The sequence below is a fragment of the Nannobrachium achirus genome (genome assembly GCF_963921795.1).
Source record: "Nannobrachium achirus genome assembly, chromosome: 18".
NCBI lineage: Eukaryota > Metazoa > Chordata > Actinopteri > Myctophiformes > Myctophidae > Nannobrachium > Nannobrachium achirus.
The window spans coordinates 35,909,714-35,926,765 of record NC_137825.1 but is presented as its reverse complement, the minus strand read 5'-3'; the positions used below and the strand labels follow the sequence as shown (position 1 = coordinate 35,926,765).

Here is a 17,052-nt window from a genome sequence, read left to right as displayed (position 1 = left end):
CAATATTTAGATACTTGATGTAAATGTTACCAGGCCCTCCAGGCCCAGGGCCGCTCCCCATACACACCCATTGTAACTTCAAACTCCATTTTAACCATGATAGAGGCATTAAAAACACCCATTATTTTTTCTGGTGACTCATACTACCCACCTAATATGTGAGCAGGCTGTTTTTTCGATAACTTTTTTATATTTATTTTTAATAATTATCTTTTGTATAAAAAAAATAAATGAAAAAGGTTATCGAAAAAACACCGCCTGCTCACATATTAGGAGGGTATTATGAGTTACCAGAAAAAAAGAATAATGGGTGTTTTTAATGAATCTATCATGGTTAAAATGTAGTTTGAAGTTGCAATGGGTGTGTATGGGGAGAAGCCCTTTGGGGAGTTGCCCTGGATGTGTTTCTTTTTTTTCTTTTCTTTTTTTTAAGTGAAATATCCCTTTAAGGGGAGACCTTGAAATGTAAATGTTTGAGAAACACTGCTGTCCACCAGTCACCAGTCAGTGTGGGTTCCTTTATTTAGGGTCTAAACTGACCCATACAAGTCTGTAACTCTAACAGCATACCAATGGAACCAAATGGACCGGTTAGGGTCCATTTGGTTCCATTTCTATACTGTCAGAGTTAAGGGGATGTTTAGAAACACTGGTGTCCAGCAGTCACCTGTGTGTTGTGTTCCTGCAGCTCCTCCATGTGCTCCAGCAGGGTGTTCTTGGTCTCTGCGTCCTCCAGCAGCGCCCCCACATCAAACAGGTTGTCCAGGTAGGCCTGGATCTGCACCAGCAGCCGGTCGCTCTCTGTGAACTTTAACCTCTACAGTACACAGGGCTAGGGCTGTCACAATTATTACATAATCGTCTAATCGTGATTATTTGACATTATCGCAATTATTTTGTCATAATCGTCATAATCGTGAATGTTGAAACATTTCAGAAATAGTGGAAATAGCAGATCTACAAGCTCACAACGCGTCGCATCGCGACGCGTTGTGAGCTTGTAGATCGGCTATTTCCACTATCAATGTTATTTTCTAAGTAGTAAGTTGTCAAATATGTCATTAATTTCTTTGTGTGTTTAGGTTTTGTGTCATATCTGCCATGTGCAACTTCAAAGCCTAAAAGCCCAACAGAAATGTAATTGTCAATGACAAAAACACAATTAAATCGTTAATCGCCAATTATTTGAGTGACAATTAATCGTCATGTAAAATGTCATATCGTGACAGCCCTACACAGGGCCACAGCAGGAGGCCGCACAATAACCGTCCACTCTCATACAGACAAGCATAGTTGCTGTTGGTAGTTGATTCATAAATAAAGGCGTTAAAGAGCACAAGTTCTGATTCATTTGCATTTTATAGATCTAAAGATTATTGTGAATCTGCTATCTATTTCACACTGTTGAGAAGATCTTAAAAGTTAAATGATTTCACTGCTGTCAGTGTTGCTACCATCTGTGTTGTACACCAGGGGTTCCCAAACTTTTTTGTCTCAGGGCACCCTTACATTATAATTTTCACTCCCAGCACCTTATATTTATAGCTTATCGTTGTTGTCAGGTAGAAACGGGTGTATGTCCAAAACTGTTTGTTTTGTATTTATCATCTATAAAATGTACTAAACTAGTGAAAACAGCAGATCTACAAGCATCCCAGGGTGCCCAAGCACCCCAGGGTGCCCCGTCACCCACTTTGAAAACCCCTGTTATACACTATGTTCAGGTGACAAATAGAATACTTTCAATAAGTAGAAATGATCTAAGGCTACATTTATTGCTTTTTGACCTGAATAATAAACAAATATATGAAAATAATATCACTTTGACTAATTATTATGGGTCAGGTCTTCAGAGTGCTCAGAAGAACTTGCCTCAAGGTATTCATCGAGGCCATGGCAGGTGAACTCATACTGAAGGTGGACTCTGAAGTTCATGTTTTCCACCGAATGGACCACTATGTTGATGAACTGCATGCACGCCACCTGGTGGGCAAAGGCTGTAAGTACCTACATACTGTACATTTCATGGGGAACCTGAAACAGCATTGAAAACCTCATGAAGCCATTAACACGAAGATAGTCAATTTATGTTATATAATTACAGGTTTTCTGCATTTTTGCTTAAAATCTCTGTAAGAGAAAAACATCTCAACTATCTTTCTACAAGCGGTAACTTTACCATGAAGTCAATATTGTTGTCCTCATTGCAGAAGTACTCCATAAGTCTTTCAAAGCGGCTCCTCTCTCCACACACCTGGGAAACAATGCAAAAGGTCACGATTAAGATCGAACTGAGCCGTCTGGCAAAGTGAAAACAAGGTTCCATCATCTTAAAGTGATTTCTGCTTCATAAAATAGCATAGCAGTATAGAGTAGTAGAGTACTGAGTATAGTAGTAGTAGCAGAGTACAGAGAACGGAACCACATTATGTACATGTAGATAGGATTCCATGCAGAAACAAGCCATGATCTGATCAGAAACAGTGATTGATAGTTTATCACAGGTGACATACAGTATATAGATAAAAAAAACAGTGCACCAAGAACTGACCCTTGTGGGACCCCCACAGAAACTGCTGCCTTCAACAGAGATTTGAAAAGCAGTTAAGTACATAAGCTAGGAAGTGCTTCACTCTAACCTGGTTACTTTGTTTATACAAACCTAAGGGACTAACTAAAGGAAGTGGGTGAGGTTGCATCCAGTGCGGAAGTCCCACCCTGTACGATCCGCTGCCCCGTGTTTCTATGTGACACCACCCTGCCAGCCACAGCTTTCGCTTGTACCATTTGACACTTCAGAAAGATGTACCGCTCCTGTTTTCGTGGTTTTCTGAACCCTCCAAGTCAGGGTTCAATTTGTAAAAAAAAAAAAAAAAAAAGATCAAGCAGATGTACCGCTCCTGTTTTCGTGGTTTTCTGAACCCTCCAAGTCAGGGTTCAATTTGTAAAAAAAAGAAAAAGCAGATGCGGGAGGAGGGCATTTGCTTAACCTCTTATGCCCAAAAGCTACAACGCGCCATGATGCAACACATTCTGAGCTTGCATCTGCAACATTGAAAGATTGCAGGGAAATGTTGATAATTTACCCCAAATAGTATATTGATACCCTGTTAAAAAACATTTATCATAAAATGTTTTTTTTTTACATTGTTAAATTGTGATATGATAAACATAAAAAACTAATTTATCACACAGTCTAAAGTTCCCTAAATGAAATGTATGTATTTAATTCAGTCTGACCAGAAGCAGGGATAAATAAAAGCAGAGTCACAGATCCCCCCAATCCCCCCTGCAAATCAAAGCCTGCTCCTAGTCATGTCTGTAAGAGCAAAGTTTCCAAAACCTTCATTTGAAGGTCTGGATATGAGACTGTGTCCACATGGGGGCAGCATGTACACACTTCGCCCATCTCCCTCTCTACTCTCTACTCTCTTTTCAGCTTTCTTCTGTCCTTAACTTAATAAAGTGGTACATTTGTGTGCTATAGGCTATAGAATATGAGGCATGACAAGTCAGTCATAGCCTACCTTTGCAACCTGACATGCATGCAATCTAATTAAAAGCTAGTGTATGTCAACAACAGTGATCAATATGAATTGACCTCTGTGAACTGAAGTTCAGCATAGAGTTCAGAGGTAAACAGGAACATGTAAAGCTAGTGTGTGTTGTGTGTTGTATGTAATGTATGTTGTCTAGTTCTTGTACTAGCTCAACAAAACCTTGTTTGGAGCACACCGGCAACTGACTCAATCAAATCAACCACATACCGGTAACTGCAATGTCCCCGGTTTGATTCTGACTGGAGAACTGTACTGTACTGTACACTATTTACCCTCTCAGTTTCCCGTCTTTCTACTATCCTATCTAAATAAGGCAAATGAAACTGCACAAAAAGGTAATTACAATTACATTCTTACATTCAAGTACAAAATGTTTCTGTGTGTGTGTGTGTGTGTGTGTGTGTGTGTGTGTGTGTGTGTGTGTGTGTGTGTGTGTGTGTGCGCACAGGATGAGAGGGAAATTTGACTCATATTGTGACAACACATGCCTCCAGTCTGAACCATTAGCTTCAGTCTGTGCTGTGCCTTAAGTTAACCACCACCCCCTCGCCCACTCATGTCCTCTAAATAATGCATCATGCCAGGCCACCCTCCCTGCGGAGCCCAAAACAATGCCCACGCTCAGCTGCCAAGGGTCACACGAGCCAGCGCTTGGCACAGTGCCGGTCCACTTCTACTTTACTCCTCTGCCATGTGCTTTCTGTTTATCTCTCCATCTCTACCTCCACTCTCTCACCCACACACATTGCCGTCGTCACTGTACCAAAACAAGTGCCACTTGCTGTGTTACTGGAGATGCCATTGTGGTAAACCGATAGCCCTCTATGTCAACCTGGCACTGACCAGCCTCACCAGATGATTTGGCGGATTGAAAATGACAGGTTCTGACATTGCGGTTGAAATCAATCTGTTAATATATTCAGCTCAACGACCACAGATTCTCATGTTATTTACCATCACAATGATTAGGTAAATGTTTTTTGTGCTTTGGAGAACAGTATTTGAATGTTCCTTCTAACCATGCAAATTAGCCTTTGATTAGAATACACGGAAGATGTGTGGTGCAAAAGCCTCAAATATGACTGCAGTGAGTGAAACTCCATCACAGTAGTTAACCATGTCAATTATTCACTGCATTTAGTTTTTTCTTGAAAAGTGTGGACAGGTGTAGTCACTCGTGGATGTAAATATTTCAGAACCTCGTGTATATCGTTGAGATGATGCCTATCACTGACTGTGTCATATTACAGGCCCTTTAAAGGAAGTAAATGCACCCACAACTGCTGCAGAGTGAGCCTTACTAAAACCAGACAGAGTATATCCTAAATTTATTGCAACGCAGAATTACATTATATTTAATACATGGAATCCATCCAATTCCATAGTCCAGATGACAATCCATCTCTTTCAGCAGATGAAACTAAAAATGGAATTACAGTGCGTCCAGTTAATTTCTCTGTGTTTTGTAGATCTGTTATTTTTACCTCTTTGTTATGCAATGTAGTATATAGGGCTTATGATTTCTGAGAATAGACAAGGTAGGCACAGTTTGTCAAAACAACATAAATTCTAAAATTCAGATTAGTCAATGTAGACTTGGAAAGAAAACAAAAAGAACAAAAACAGAACGCTGATCATTGACACTAAACGCATTAAAGGTAGTGCAAGTGATTTTTGGATCGTTTGGTTTGTTAAATAGTCTATATTCTGATAGTAATCAATGCTGTAGTCAATAGAGTTGTCTCTCCAGCTCTTTAATAAATAGAAAGCTGGAGAGACAGGGGAACCCCGATATTAAATAAACACTATAGCAATGATTGCTATCAGAATATATCAGCTATCAGAGATATTTACTTTGGGGAAAAAAATGATCTTCAAGAATTTCTTTCTGAACTATTCTGAGAGAAATCAAACAGGACGAATTCTGAAATTCTTCGGTGGCTGATTGATGTACTGGTATTAACTTTGTGCCCAGTTCACAGTGACCTACCGACACCAGATACTGCTGATAAGAGGCCTGCCTGTTGCAGGGTAGGGTCCTAGCATCCTCCACCATTGCCAATAATAGCCTGTCCTAGGTCTCCTAGACTCCATTCTGTCTTGCTTGTTGTAACCACAAGAGGTGTACTGCTGGCAGCAGTTGCTGGCTTCTCAGACAGCGGAGGGAGAAGGTCAAGGAAAGGCCGCCTTGACTCAACAAGTGTTTCACATATCAATGTCTCATCACTCCATTTAGGCTGTTTGTGGAACAGCTGGGCTTGACAATACGGTGTGAGAATAACTAGCATACCAGTCCCTAACATCCAATTGTGGGAATCTAAATCTACCCTATGTTTAGTTAGGGATACGTATAAACAATACTAGAAGAATATTCGTCATGTCATTCACTATAAAGAACTTTTGGTCAACTACAACGCAGGGATTTCATTGTCAAAACTTTGACAATGAAATCATACAAATGTAAAGCAAAGTAGAACTTAAGTGGAAGCTACAGTAGCTGGCCAGTCCAAATACTGTCAATCATCTTCTGATGCTTCTGTGCCGTGCGGAAACAGGTCTCAAAATCACACTTTTAGCACACCATTTAGAAACCATTAAGAAAACAATGACATTGTGACGTTTTAGATCAGCTATTCTCGTTGAATGTCCGCCACCAGAATAAGAATGTTAATGCAGTTCTAATAGTTGGAATATTAAAAAGGAAATCCCATTCAGAAAAGAAAAGAGACTGGCGCTCCATCATCTTGGAGGGCCATCTGACCTCTTTGAAGTTGTCGAAGGCAGAGAGGATGATGTCATGGCCTCCTCTCACTAGACAAACAGCAGCTAGGAGCTCCAGCACCAGAGCCTTGGTCCTGGGGAAGGAGCAGGTAGGAAACATTGTTTATTGTTTATGTTGGTTTACAGCAGTTATCGTCGCTGTCAACTCGAAACCTTGTATGTCCCAAACTGCTTTACAGGAAATGGAAAACATTCCTTGTGTTCCAATGGGATCCAATGTAGTTTTAGACACAAGCTCTTGTTAATATTTTTCATTGGTTCAATATATTGTATGTAAAGGAAGTATTCGCACATCCACTTCATTTGGATTTCGGATGCAGGTTCGTTGGACATTGAAAACTGAAGCAAACTTAAAAAAAAAAAAAGTATTTTCAAGAACAAATACAATTTAAGACAGTGTAAGACACTCTCGATGAAGGTCCAGCGGGACCAACATAATAAACACAGAGGCTGCTGCTGAGCAAGAGCAGTGTGTGGGATTATAAATTTTGCTTCAATATATATAAAACTCACAGACATACAACTTATAGATCTGCTATTTCTGCTACATTTGTGTGACACTGTAGTATGACGAATTATGGCATTAATTTACACAAAAACAACACATTTAAATATGGACATACAAGGTTTCTGCCTGACAGCAATGTTAAAAGGACTACACCATGAATTTTCATTTTTCCAATTTTTATGTATTTTCTTGGTGTCCCACAAGCAACTTCTATCCTCACAAAGTCCTATTTCTGACCATTGTGTCTTTCTCAGTTTATGGGCAGATCTATGTTAGCATGTCCTGATTGTGAAATGTCAGATTTGTGATGTCACAAGGCCTGAGAAGGAGGCAGGAGGAGCTGGGAGAGGGTTGGGGAGGGGTGGGCAGGCCTGAGAAGGAGGCAGGAGGAGCTGGGAGAGGGTTGGGGAGGGGTGGGCAGGCCTGCTGAGCAGGTCAATAGCGCAGTCCTCCCACTCAGGACAAGGTGGTACTGCAGCTGAAAATGCTCTGAAAGCCAGGCAGAAATAACAGGGGCTCTGCATTCAGGAGTGGTAATTTAGCCTCAAACCTTTTCAAAAACGTTTTTGGGACACAAACAGTGTTATATAAATTATTTTTAAATGCATGGTGTAGGACCTTTAAGTAACATATTGCAAATTAAGATTACTCTGAACACAGCACCTAGGGGGATGTGAGAGAGACCAAATACGCACAAACACACTGACACACACACACACACACCCCATATATTGTGTCCGTTCCAACTTCCAACACACCGCAAGCCTTACCGAGGGTTCCTATTGTTGAGGCTAAGAGTGATCTCGTTGACACAGCAGGGGTGGGTCATCACCAAGTTGAAGCCAGACTGATGCGCACGCACGCACGCACACACGCACGCACGCACGCACACACACACACACACACACACACACACACACACACACACACACACACACACACACACACACACACACACACACACACACACACACACACACACACACACACACACACACACACGTTTAGAGGGTTCAATATTATTATTATTTATTTTTATGTCATTGAAAATAAATTGTTACTTAAATTAACGTAATAAGAATTTGGAATTATGGGTCCAAAGACAGCATATCAATGTGGACCCCATAACAACAAGATCTATAAAACATGGTATCTCTGAGGGCCCCTGTCAACCCAGGGCCCTGGCAAGCAACAAGCAACAAAAGCTATATGGAAAAAAAGGATCATGGACTATTCTGTGCATAGAGAGGCTTAACCATTCATGGAAAGAGGCTGGCTGGTACCTGGTAGTTCATGATGGCACGTAAGCACATGATGCAGAGGTGAACATCATCTCGCTGGCTGGCAACACGTGAGGTCCTCAGGGCTTTCCTGTGGTGGACAGAGTTCAATTCTTTCCATTATGGCTGTGTGATAGCGATAGCACACATAACGTAGTAGTCGGCGTAGTGTACTGTAATTTTGAGCTGCCATTGGATCACATATTTGTAAAATGTTTCGGGGAAAAGGAATAGCGTGAAATGGTTCAGAATGGTTTAGAGCTGATTGACACAGACAGACACAGACAGACTCGCATGGCTGAGGGCGATGGCTAAGAGACATCATCACAATCACACCCGAGTCGCGAGGCATCAGACAGTGACAGTGTGTCCTCAACCAAACAGAACCGCCCAGCCATCGTACGACGAACAGGAGTGTCTGTCAAAAGTCAAATTGAGCATTGCGGAAATGTCTGACATTCATACACTCATTATGTTCAAACATCGGGCGCAAAAGATCACGTTGCCAAACTGGAGGTCCCCTGATAACATACGAGTACATAGTAATTGTCCCGACAAGAATGCAGTTGTTCCAGATGAGAAAGATTAGACGTCTGAGACAGTTTGTTGTCGTAGTCTGTTTGCATGCAGTTTGTGTGCATGTTTATGTGCACGACGTGTGTCCACATCCTTACAAATACACGGACATTATGACAACTAGGACAGCGCAAATTTAATACGCCACAGGACAGATTACACAGCCTGGCTATCTTCTGTTCAAGCTATGGGCTAAATGTAATTAGATGTTTATTATTAGCCAATACAGTTTATGAAATAATCACTAAGCACTGATTAAGAAGGAAATCCCTGTATCTCATTAGGAAACCAGAAAGCCTGTCATATTCTTCCAACAAACATACATTTTCCATAGTGTACACCGCACTGTACTGAGCATACAATGCACCACAAAGTCACACATGAGCTTATAGATCTGCTGTTTTCGCTTATTTTGAATGAGGGGGAAAATGTTTATATATATATATATATATATATATATATATATATATATATGAACTATACAACATCAAAATAGCAGTGTCTAAATTAGTTGTAAACTGGTTGAAAGACGTCTCTATACGACTGACATTTTTATTTCACTGGAATGCGAGAGAGAACTACTGTATAGGAATTGTAGTTATTTGCTGAATGCATTCCTCTTCCTCTTTAAGAATAGTACAATTCTGATGATTATGAAGAGAGGGCACTGTTCCTTTATCCCTTTGTATACTGTAATGAGTATTATGACACAATGCACAATATATTGTGGATTATCATTAATACATCTATCTATAAATGCGAGAAGTCTCTGCGTGCGTGCGTGCGTGCGTGCGTGTGTGTCTGTCTGTCTGTAATCCGCGTATCTCGAGAACCGTTCGTCCCACCGGCTTCAGATTCGGCACGCGCGTTCCCCGCCGCGGCGCAGAGTGCAGTGCCGGGCCTCGACCCGACCCGACGCACGGTTTTCCCGAACCGCCGCGAAACGTTGAGTCAACACAAAATGGACACATATAGACAGATATCTCCGTATATGGGCATAAAAGGGACACAGACAGATACAGGGATCTCCATATATGGGCATATGGGCATAAAATGGACACAAAAATGGACGCATATAGACAGATATCATGAGTCAACAGATATCTCCATATATGAGCATATGGGCATAAAATGGACACTGCAACACAGTCGGAGGCACAGACAGATACAGAGATCTCCATAACGTCAGGGCTCCACTGGCTGCGTCGCGTTGCTCTGCGTCTTGACGGCGTCATTGACGCAGACACGTTGCCGTCCGACTGGCTCCACTGAACGTGAATGTGTTGATATTTCAATCAAAGATCATAGGATATTCGCATTAACAACTGTAGTGTTATATATGCCTAATTATAATAAATTTATGCTGTGTAAAGTGCCGGAAAAATAGCAGATATACAAGCTCACAACATGTCGAGTGCATGAATCTGTCATCATGCTGTTGTGACTGTGTCTGAGCTTGTAGATTGGCTATTTCAGAGAACCTGTTGGCTATTTTCAGTACACCAGTCCAGCGCAGCCACGATAATGTATAGCCTAAAAATCTGTGTTCAGACTCAGTCACTCACTGCTGGCCTGTTTTTAGGAGGAAGAATTGAGAAAGTTGTTGCCTGTTGTGAACTTGTGATTAGCCTATATCAAGTGGGAAGACCACTGTAATTACATAAAAAATATGCGAGGAATTTTGGGACATCTAGTCACCCTTGTGAATGACGTGAATGGATATCCAACAGCAGAAAGGCACGTATGGTAGCTATATACATTTAATATGCAATGCAATTACATTTAATCATAATTTATACATGACTGGACGTTGTGGACGGCGTCAAAAAATTGAACCGGGGCAATTTTTGAGTTTGGACGCCGGCACCAGAGCGTCCGACGTTGACGTTACCGTTGGCAGTGGAGCTCCCTTCATTGATTAAAACGGGAGCGTTCCCAACGTTGACGTTGACGCGACGCTCGACGCGCTTGGTGGAGCCGGGGGGTAATGGGAATAAAGGGACACAGGCAAACAGACAGATAACTCCATATATGGGCAAAAATGGACACAGGCAAACAGAAGGTCAAAACGGGTCCTACAGAGATCTTCATATATGGGCATAAAATGGACGTTGACAGATATCTCCATATATGGGCATAAATGGACACAGGCAAACAGATGGTCAAAACGGAGGCTATGACAACAGGTATAATGGGCGGGACATTCATTCCCTATTTACATAGTTCCCGAGTTGGCCAGGTCGCCGACTTTTGGGCGGCCGAGCTTCTAGTTTAATTTAATTCTCTCTCACACACACACACACACACACACACACACACCTACACACACACACACACACACACACACACACACACGAAAATGTGTAATGTAATCGTGTATCTCTGAAGTAATCTCTGTGTGTGTGTGCGTGCATGCATGTCAATTGAGTAGTATGTTAAATCTTCATTGCACACATCGATATGTATGTACCCATGTCGTATCCCCAAGCGGACAAATAGGGGCCCCTCAGAGATGGTGTGTGGGTGTGTGTGTGTGTGTGTGTGTGAGCAGCATGCATTTGCATGCGTGTAAATGTTTCTGCATAAACAGCATCAGAGTATGAGCAAGCTAACAATGCACATACACTTAGTGTACATGCATCTGTGTGACCTGCTTTATGTAAATACAGTGAAACTGGCAGCCATTCACAGTGACTCTGGGATTCAACTCAACACATGAAAGATAACATGCACAGTGCACAAATCTAGCCATAATCAGTGGTGGACAAAGTACTCAACCACAGTGGGCACTACCTGACCAGGAGTATAGATATACCGTAGTATAGATTGTTGTTGCTCTGTCAAATTTGTACTTGAGTTAAAGTATTGGAGTACATGCTTTTGCAAATACGTATTTAAAATGAGAAAGTATAAGATATTGATATGCATGCAATGTAATTAAAAGCTAGTGTATGTAGTGATCAGGATTAATTGGCCTCTGTGATCTGCAAGTTTAGCATAGAGTTCAGAGGTAAACAGGAACACTTAAAGCTAGTGATGTGTTGTGTAAGGTAAGATACCGATTCAACACATTTACCCGAGTACAGTACTCAAGTAAATGTGCTTTGTTACTGTCCATTAAAACTGGGATTCTTACCTGACCGCAAAGCCTTTGCCAGATTTGGAGGCACTGTGGGTAGGCGAGTTGCTGGCACTCCTGCTCAAGTCTTCCAGTGATTTCTCTACAGGTTTACCTTTATCTGTCGGCACAGCACCATTGTCCAAACTATCCAAGTCATACCTGCAGTGAAAAGAAATATCATGAAAAGAAAGGTCTGCATTTATACTGAATTAACTTCATTTTCAATTGACTAGCAATTAAAAGATCCTTGTCCGAGCTCAAAACATTTTAAGGCCATTTGGCATGCTAGCTCTCTATAACCATAGACCGTAAATATGGACGGCGCACAAAGAAGAATCATCATAAGCCTATGATCACAAGCCCCTCCTACAGCATACCCTGCTTTAACATTTAACAATTTTAACATAAATTGGATCATATTTTCACAAAACGCATATCATGGTGATTGAAACAAGGCTTTAAACTAGCGACAGGAACCATAAAGTATTTATGACAATGTTTATTAAGGTAAGAAAATGAATGGAATCCTATAGAGAACATGCCTTTGGTACCAAAACAGCATAACTAGCGGCCAATCATAGGACCTTTTAGTTCTGTGTTTACTTCATTTTAAACAGACAACTGGACCCCTGTCTGTAACCCACTGAGAAGGTCAGAGGTCAGTCGGAGTGGCCTATTGTCAGTATGGTCCCCTTAGAACGAGGGTCCTTTACACCTCTGGAAGATGGATTGCTGAGGATGAGCACAACACCTACCATCAGCTCCCGCAACCTACTGTACTGCAAAATAAGAATGATTGGTGGTGCCCGGGATCGGACACAAAGGCGAGTGCTCTACCGACTGAGCTACAGTATCCAGACCCAGAGCAGAGAAGGGTTTTAAGTCATGTTGTTCATCTGCTAAAGACTCTTTGTAAGTGAAATGCAATCTGCTACTTGTAGTTTGGTGAAAGGTTTTCAAATGTTACATTATTGAACTCACATGACAGCACACTGAGCGAAAGACAAGTAATCCACAAGAACATCCAGACCTCGGTTCTCCTCACTTAGGAACTCCTGGGCCCAGCTGTAAGAGGAAAATACAGATAACAATGATACAATTACAGTTGTTGAACATCATTAATTATCTCATCATATACAACCAGGACTTAGCCTCGTAAACCGCCCACATCCGGAAAACACATTCTGGATCCGGAAGTTGGTGGTTTATGAGGCTACCTAAGACAAAGCTACAATGTTATCCATTAGGTTTACCTGCCTCCTTATTAAAAGTACTACATTTTAAGTAATCACATAATAATAACCTTTATTTGTTTAGTTCAGCACCAAGTTACAAAGTGCTTCACAATCAGGAAATAACATTTATCTAAAAAAAGTTCAAAAAGTAATCAAATTGAATAAATGGGAGGTCTCAGCTACAACAATGAACCGACTGAAAAGGTGGCAATGAGGTCTGGTAAGACAGACAGAGGACTAGTGACCTCCATGTTTAAAGTTTGATCATCTGGAGGATTCTTTTCTCACTGTTTTGTGGGTACAGCAGACTCTGACTGCAACTCAGGTGACTGTGGGTGGCACACTGGTAAACATCAATGATTTTGTTCTTCTTGATAAATGTGTTAAATTCTAAACAGAAGGTTAGACAGAATAAGAATAGAATATACCAGTAAGACTCCCTAATCGGGAGATAAGCGACCGTTGGTCGCTTATCTCCACAAATAGGCCAAAAGTTTGTTTTACCAATTATCAAGACATACGGGCAGTTGACAGTTTGCCATGGTTACTCATTGAAGTTGAATCTCCATATATGGAGATAACCTACGCATCACACTAAGTCTGACCTCACCAGCCCATATTTGGGCATGAGCAACTTATGTCTCCATATATGGAGATATGATGACATCACACAGTCCTCAGCCGATGATGTGGCGTGATGTCATACAATACACAAACGAGTCCTACAGTATAAAGGAAAGAAGCATTTCTTCGACTCAGACCTTATCGCCAGGGTTGGCTTATAGCAGCTGTCGGTAGGACCATATATGGATTCTGTTAGTGTGGATCTCCTAACAGGGCATCATCTGGGATACAATCCCTTTTATGCCCATATATGGAGATCCCTAACATAATCCCTTTCATGCCCATATATGGAGATCCCTAACAGAATCCCTTTTATGCCCATATATGGAGATCCCTAACAGCATCCCTTTTATGCCCATATACGGAGATCACTAACAGCTAACAGAATCCCTTTTATGCCCATATATGGAGATCCCTAACAGAATCCCTTTTATGCCCATATATGGAGATCCCTAACAGAATCCCTTTTATGCCCATATATGGAGATCCCTAACAGAATCCCTTTTATGCCCATATATGGAGATCCCTAACAGAATCCCTTTTATGCCCATATATGGAGATCCCTAACAGAATCCCTTGTATGCCCATATATGGAGATCCCTAACAGAATCCCTTTTATGCCCATATATGGAGATCCCTAACAGAATCCCTTTTATGCCCATATATTATGGAGAAATCCCTGCTCTGAGTATCTGACATCAGTGTGATGTCACCTGTTTATGCCCATATATGGAGATCCCTGCTCTGCGTATCTGGTTGCTATGGTAAACAGCTGGTTGCTAGGGTAAAAAAACATGGTTGCTATGGTAAACAGTTGGTTGCTAGGGTAAACAGTTGGTTGCTAGGGTAAAACCATGGTTGCTAAGGTGGTTGCTAACGTACACTAACAGACCAGCAACAACAGACTGTTGCCACAGCAACGTACACAAAGGTTTGTGTACACATGTGGTGTGATGTCATACTGATGCGGAGATATGAGCAGGGCAAAGGTGTGACGTGTGACGGACGGACGGCCGGACGGACGGACGGACGGACGGACGGACGGCCGGCCGGTGGAGGTTTTCATAGTAAACTGCTCCCTGACGGTCGCAATAAATGAGATAACCTGAGTAATACTAAGCTTAAACTTGAGTAATCTTTCCAGGATCTGCTAGAAGGGAGGGACAATCAAATCTGTTTAAAAACACTTTCACACTCTCAAAACCTCAAACTTCAAGATGAACAACTTTGCTTTGAACAACAGCAAAAATTCTCTATCCAGTGTTGACACAGAACAATATATTTTATTGTCAGAATTGTTTTAAGCCTCCTTTGCCCAATATTCTCGATGTCTTTGCTTTAGCTAAGATTTGAGCTTTTGAACCGTATTTCTTTCTGGGAAACAAAGTAAAAAAGGATTATGAAAGAGGCTGGCGAAGCTCCTCACCCGATGTGATTCGTCCTCAGGGAGATCTCCAGCTCTCTCAGGACTTGGGTGGATTCCTGGACACGCCTCTTAAACTGACAAACACAAACAAGATCATAAAACAGAGCAATGTTTTTAATTATTATTTTTCAAAACACAGAGCTGACTGCGGAATGGCACCCAGGAGACAGGCAGCAATATGCACATGTTCTATTAGGCCTACCTACTTTAATTCTCTTCCCTAAATGACGATAAAAGAAAGCATGCTCCATCACGATTTGTAATTGAAATACGAATGAGATATACTTGTTTGGCTCAACAAATACCCAAGCTGTATTTGGGACATGAATGTCAGGCTATTGATCACCTTCCTGCCGACCCCTCCATGGTCCAGATAGCTTTTCAACTTGTCCAGGTAGGCAGAGGGGGGATTCTTCACTTGGAACCGTTCCTGCATACAGAAGTGCACACGCATGCACAACAGACACACAAACACATAAGACGCACACAAACACATACCTTCAATTATGTTTGATTACATGGTCTCAGAGAGAGACCAAAGGGGCAGAGCCCAGCTGTGGACTTTTACAGAGACATACGTAATAATGACACCACACGCAATTCATTTTAACTAGCATAACTTTTAACTAGACACATTCTTTTGAAGTACATCAGGACCCATGATGTCACTCTTTTAACTGGAACATGATTTTTGATGACCTCACGGAAAGATTAGCATCAGCGTTAAACTACGACGTTATAAGACGTATCATGTGTCACTCTCCCACCAAGACATTATGGACCTCGCCACAGTTGCCACAGCAACCTGCAATATTGATGGGCTTCCCGGTGTGTGTGTGTGTGTGTGTGCGTGTGTGTGTGTGTGTGTGTGCGTGTGCGTGTGTGCGCGCGTGTGTGTGTGTGTGAGAGAGAGAGAGCATGGGGGGTATAGTCACAATACTGTGTTAGTATGTCAACTGGTGGTTTCACTTGTCTTCTGTTACAGTGTAGAGTGAGGACACTACTTTTTTATCCACAAAGTACTGTATGTGGGTTTCAGCACAACTGCCAGGCTCTGTGGCATGTTCTGCAGTGGTTCTAAAACTTTTTTATGACCCACATATGAAAATATCTTTGTGCCAGGAACCCCCATACAACATTTGTGCTGTTAAAATGTTTATTTTTACTGTTATTTGTTTATATCACTAGTATTATCACTATTACAATTTAGCATTATTAGTATTAGTATATTTTGCTTTGTTTAATCTTGTTACGAAAATGTTTTGTTTAATGTGTAACACCGGATGTATATAAAAAGAAGAAAGAAAAAGAAAGAAAAAAACTATTGCAAAGATGTAAGATGTGTACTGCAACATGAAATGTCAATATAAAATAATTGCAATAAATGGATGGATACATTTAGAATCACTGCTGTACTGTACTGTATGTAGCTTAAGTCTGAGTTATACTTGGTTGCACGACACGTGTGAGCTTGTAGATCAGCGATTTTCTGTGTGCAACACCAGCACATGTACCGGTAAGTATAAATCAGGGTTAACAACCACTGAGGGCTTTTACAAAAACAGAACCACTGTGGAGACATAAGGTGACATTATTATGATTGTACAGTACTGTGCATAAGACGGGACTGTACAGTACATGGTCCAAGAGGCCAAGATGTCCGGGACATCCACTTCTACTCTTTAGTAACCAGACAGAGCTTCACAGTGACAGATGCTGGTATAAGTGGGCAGCTGTTGGCTGAGTTTGACGGAAAACAAAAGGTTGCATAACCCACCTGATCACAGACCAGGTCCCATTTCTTCTCACTGTCGTACTGACTGAGGATCTTCACTTTGTCTGGAGGCAGGTTCATGGTGTTCTGAAACAGCGAGACAGAGACAGAGACAGAGACAGAGACAGAGACAGAGACAGAGACAGAGACAGAGACAGAGACAGAGA

General features: G+C 41.5%; 1 protein-coding gene across 1 annotated transcript in view; it reads right to left on the bottom strand.

Annotated features, from left to right (window-relative positions):
- fmnl1b (formin-like 1b) overlaps positions 1–17,052 on the bottom strand; it is a gene marked incomplete at its 5' end in the record, with an annotated part of 42,974 nt that overhangs the window by 12,708 nt on the left and 13,214 nt on the right. The window contains 11 exons of the mRNA XM_080747384.1: positions 668–817; positions 1,873–1,983; positions 2,180–2,254; positions 6,322–6,415; positions 7,620–7,696; positions 8,133–8,220; positions 11,842–11,985; positions 12,808–12,891; positions 15,112–15,185; positions 15,458–15,541; positions 16,889–16,972. Of these exons, the coding sequence (XP_080603510.1) occupies positions 668–817; positions 1,873–1,983; positions 2,180–2,254; positions 6,322–6,415; positions 7,620–7,696; positions 8,133–8,220; positions 11,842–11,985; positions 12,808–12,891; positions 15,112–15,185; positions 15,458–15,541; positions 16,889–16,972 (1,065 nt within the window). The remainder of the gene's footprint in view (positions 1–667; positions 818–1,872; positions 1,984–2,179; positions 2,255–6,321; positions 6,416–7,619; positions 7,697–8,132; positions 8,221–11,841; positions 11,986–12,807; positions 12,892–15,111; positions 15,186–15,457; positions 15,542–16,888; positions 16,973–17,052) is intronic.